The sequence below is a fragment of the Poeciliopsis prolifica genome, unplaced genomic scaffold (assembly GCF_027474105.1).
Source record: "Poeciliopsis prolifica strain line A6 unplaced genomic scaffold, Auburn_PproV2 SCAFFOLD001, whole genome shotgun sequence".
NCBI lineage: Eukaryota > Metazoa > Chordata > Actinopteri > Cyprinodontiformes > Poeciliidae > Poeciliopsis > Poeciliopsis prolifica.
Window position 1 is genome coordinate 12,478,618 of NW_026562376.1, and position 4,951 is coordinate 12,483,568.

Sequence of the window (4,951 nt, forward strand, 5' to 3'; positions counted from 1 at the left end):
ATGTGGAGCAAAGAAGTGAAAACAGCATGCTTTAAATTATGAGATGAGCAGCAAAAGAACAACAACAACAAAATTAAGCTATAAGCCACTTTTTAAAAACAGAAAGGTAAGAAGAGGTATTTTATTTAGAAACAAACCAACTATACAGTGATCTAAAGCAACTGATTATAAAAGTTGTTGGATCACAAATCTGCAGTCAGCAAGAGGAAGAGTTTAGACTGTCTGTTTATTGTAGACCTAATGAAACAAAAAGGTGACTGATTGAAGAAACAACATTTTTACTTTCACTACCGAAAGTTGCGTTTCAGGAATGTATATGACATCACAGTCTCTTCTTTTATTTTTAGCCTAATGCCATTTGAATGATAGGATGGTGCAGCAGATTGTTAAGTATTAATACATTTAATCTAGAAATAAGTTCATATCACATTCCACATGTACACTCACGTGTGACCTCTACTTATTTTTGACACAAAGAGAACCCCATATTTGTTTGCTCTGAAACAAATCCACATTTTAGAAATAAATGTTTTCTAATGAGGAAAAAAAAGAAGCCAAAAATTACAATTATTTCGCATGAAACAGTTACAAAATAAATGAAAGGAAGCAGATATGTTTAGGTTTTAGTTCTGACGTTTATTCCTGCTTCTCTGGGCCAAGAAAGATTAACTCTAATCCTCTTCAATATGGGAAAGACAAAGCAACATGTCATCCAAGTAAAGCAGTTGTGACTTGATCTTTAAAAGTTAGAATTGAAGAGTTGAACAGAACATTTCAAATAATAAAATCTGATTGCTTCAACCAGAAAACTTCAACAGGGGAATCAAATGTCCTTAAATACAAAGACAATGATGATCTTTAAAAGATAACTTTGTACAGTTAACACGCTTCTTTTAATACGAACTAGTATTTTTGGATCACTACAACACTGACGATTACTTTTAATATAAGGTTCTATAGCTTAACATGTTACACTTTTTCAAATAAATCCTGTTCCACCAGGAACATCATCAGAACGGTTTCATTAAAAGCTTTAGATACATGTTAGAATCAGAACAGACTATGATTCTCCTGCTGGATGTAGATTTCACCACCCCACTTCAGGTAAAGACCACTCAAGCTGCAGCTGGAGTCAGTGCGAGTGCTGGCTGACGTGTCTGCTGTTGCTGCTGAGCAGTTTGGGGTACGCCGTCCCCAGACAGCGGCCCTGCCTGATGACCACCAGCTCCATCTGACACTGGTCGATGTTGACCAGCACCGTGGTGCTTCGCTCCGTGTTCATAAGGAAGATGATGGTGAAAATGGCCATCTCAAACTCGGGGCTGGTGCCAATGAAGGCGCTGCCGACGGGCTTCACCACACCGTGCCAGCTGAACTGGAGGTTCAGGACGTGGTCGTCCTGATCAGGCTGTGGAGGGAGTGACAGGTCACAGCGCCTCAGACAAACATGTCTCCCACATGCAGTGAACTTACCAAGTCCTGGTCTCTGGCCTTGTAGCCTTTGTAGTCCAAATGGCTGTTTTTCTCCTGCAGGAAGAACTGGACCCAGTTGTGAAAGCCGATTATTTCTGTTCCAGATTTGGTTTCTCCAACAAAGACGTGTTCAAATCCACAAGAGTCAGGTCTGCCATGAAAGACAAGAGCATTTCCAGACCGGTCTCAGACTTAAAAGTTGACTCATCTGTTGACGTTGTTTGGACCCTCACCCTGTGTTTCTCTGCCGGTGGTAGAGATGGAACCAGATCAAGTTAAGCTGATTCTTAAACTGCTTCGAGTCGGAGCTGGACTTTCCTTTGCTCACCAGGTACTGATGAGCGCGCTGTCGAGAAATCACATTCGTTAATGCAAAGGAGGCTGTGCAGGGTCCTAAAACCGCATCTGTTTGTGAGACCATGAGCAGCTGATAGGTAAATCTGACAGACTTTCATCGATATCTTATTTTCTTATATTGTATTAGTTTTGTAGAGATCAGAACTGAGACATTTACTGACTTATTGGGGGAAAACACTGAGGGGATTCTTAATTAAATCAACTCCAAAAAGTATACACAACCCTTGAACATTTTCAGACTCTTCTGCACAGCATAGCTGGCACTTCAAAACTAATAAATCCCTTGAATCTACCGTCCATGTGTCTCATGTTGGTGGCAGAATCATGCTGTGGTGATGCATTTCTCTCTGCACAGATGAAGAAGAAGTTCAGAGGTGATGGGGAGACGGTTGGTGGCTGCAAAAGATTTGAGTCTGGAGCGAAAGTTCAATGTTTCTAAACATACAACTTAGATCAAATCTTATCTGTGTCTTATGATGGCCCAGTCAAAGTCCAGATCTAAATATAGCTGAGAATATGTTGAAAATGCCTGATGGTTATAGATGCTTTTCAAGCCTGAATGAGCTTGAGCAATTTTGTAAACAATGATAAATTTTTTAAAAAATTTTTTAAAGCTGGTAGAGAAAATAGAGTTACATTTATAATTTTCCTTCCACTTCACATTTGTACACAACTTTGTGTTGACCCATCATGTGAAATCCGATCAGAATGTATTGAAGCTTGTGGTTGTGATCTGATAAACTGTGAAATCATTCACCAGTGATGAAAGTTTCTGTGAGAATGTGCATTTGCTGATTATATCATAAACAGCAGCAGTTTTATAATATTCTGAACAAAACAAACGTCGATCCAGACCAGAATATTCTGTGGCTAGAGTCCAATACCAAGAAGCATTATGACCATATAGCTACACCAAGTTTGATTTCAAGCTATTGAAAGGCTGAACTGATATTATTGATTTCTTATGCTTAATCTACATTTTGTGTTTTTCTGTTTAATAGTTTTTCCAATAAATTCGTCAATGACCCCAGATAGACACTGCTTGGCTTTGTTGTGTACCATTAGCTGTAAACTGACCGTGATTTGGTTCTATATTTTCTCACCCCAAATGTTTAATTTGATCAAAACATGATCACATTCCACATTCTTCTCTCTCTTATAGAGAAAGGGGAATCCAAACTCTCAACAGAGCCAGAAGTTTTGTAGATTAAGAACTGAATGTCCAAATATTTCCAGAAATCCTCTTTGGGGACAGCATGGAGGCCAAGTTTGCATTCCGCAGCCGCACACAGATGTTTCAGCTGTTTGTTATTTTTCACTCTAACACCGTGAAGTTGAGCGTTTAGCTCCTGCAGGGACAGGAAGAGACAGCTGCAGCCTCAAATCACAAAACAGAAAGCGGTTTGCTGCAATCTGTGGGAAACTTTAGGCATCTGGAAAACACAACAAACATGTACCTGTTGTAACAAATAACTTGGACGGCTGCTAAATCCAGCTGGTTGAACACACCTTCATGACTTGTGTCTCCAAAACAGCATCGAGGAACAGATTGATCTCGGTCAGCTCCTCTGGAGTGACTCGCTCTGTGATGCCTGTCGACCGCTCATAGTTGTCCAGGAGTTTCATAAAGACTGCAAGAGCACAGAAATATAATTTATTGAAGAAAAATGTGCTGGATCTTCACATCAGCTCAGACATGCAAAGGGCTCTATATGGGACACTCACGAGAGAAAGTGGTTGTGTTCCTCAGTTTGTTCTCATTAACGTTGGAGAATAGAGGCAGTGAGGCGTGATCCAGGACAACATGGCTGCCCTGGTTCACAAATCCCGCTCTACCCTGCAGAGGTGAGACACAGAAGATTTCAAAAACAGCCAGGAAAGTTTTGTGTTCGTCAGAAGCGGCTCCTCACCTGAACAGAGATAGTGTAGTCTATCCCAGGCTTCATGCGGTTCACATCCAGCCTCCAGAGCTCGTTAAAAAGGTTGGATAACTCCTGGTTTACAGCTGGCCTGCCACAGAAATACAGCAAAATCTGAGTCAAACTAAAACAAATGCATGAGGAATGTACTCATGCTTTTATTGATTTTTACCTTGATGCATGAACTCCACTGAGAAGAACTGCAAGCAGGAGGAATCCACAAAGCCTGCATTCCACACAGATTCAGTCAACGCTCTTGGCTTAAAACGTAATATTTTTGGCAGCAATGACATTTAAAAGGAGTGAAAATACATATTTATACAGACCTTACAGCCATGGTGCCGGAAACTCTTCACTACACTTACAGTTCACACTACAGCAGACTGTTCACTAATGTTTGACTGAGTCCAGCCTCATACCCAGTATTCAACACTCCACAGGGGTTTACAGAGGAATCTGGACGTGAATATTTAACATGTAACCACCAGGGGGCACTCTGCTTCAGGATATGGTTTTTTTCTCTCTTTATTTCCACTTTCACGTGAGATTGTTGGCCTACATTTGATGTTATACTCTATTACCAAAACAGTTCCTTTGGGTCTTAATGGGAAACACTTAGATCAAATTATAATAGAAATAAACTACAACTGCAACCAATCCCAGTGGTACCAGTAAGAGAGAGAGAAGGCTGGGGTACAAAACCCTCCTCCACCTAAGAGACAAAAGGACAAGCTTAGTTACACGAGCATGGCTATTTTTCTGGCTTTTTAAATGTTTAAATGTTCCTCAAATGCAACGTATCAGAGAGCTACAGCATTTTTTTTTATTTTAATCAAACATACATTTCCTGTAGTACTACCTAAACACATCTCCTACTATGGCTTCTGGTTGTTGTGTCCACTTAGTGTGAGGTAGTACATGTGTTTAGTTTCAGTTTACAATGTCTCTGTTATCATGCATCACAGTGAATTCCATCAATCAATTTATGGTGCATTTTACCAAATTGGAACTGAGAATTTACACTTGCAACAAGACAATAAAATAAACTGCATAATAGATGATGGCTATAAATAATTAAGGTACATTTAAAATGATTCTTAGTTTTGTAAAGTTATAGCTTATTTATATCTTCAAATTATCCATCAGGATTACTTTTTATGTCACCTACATCTTGATCCCACTACAAAAGGGCAGAATTCACC

General features: G+C 39.7%; 1 protein-coding gene across 1 annotated transcript; it reads right to left on the bottom strand.

Annotated features, from left to right (window-relative positions):
• Positions 1 to 207: 207 nt before the first annotated feature.
• Positions 208 to 4,183, bottom strand: endouc (endonuclease, polyU-specific C). Its single transcript, XM_055042356.1, has 8 exons — positions 4,076 to 4,183; positions 3,922 to 3,975; positions 3,741 to 3,840; positions 3,556 to 3,667; positions 3,340 to 3,461; positions 1,707 to 1,819; positions 1,474 to 1,624; positions 208 to 1,408 (listed from the first exon to the last, which is right to left on the bottom strand). Exons 1-8 carry the CDS (start codon positions 4,084 to 4,086, stop codon positions 1,133 to 1,135), a joined length of 939 nt encoding a protein of 312 aa, XP_054898331.1. The 5' UTR covers positions 4,087 to 4,183; the 3' UTR covers positions 208 to 1,132.
• Between the last annotated feature and the right edge of the window lie 768 nt (positions 4,184 to 4,951).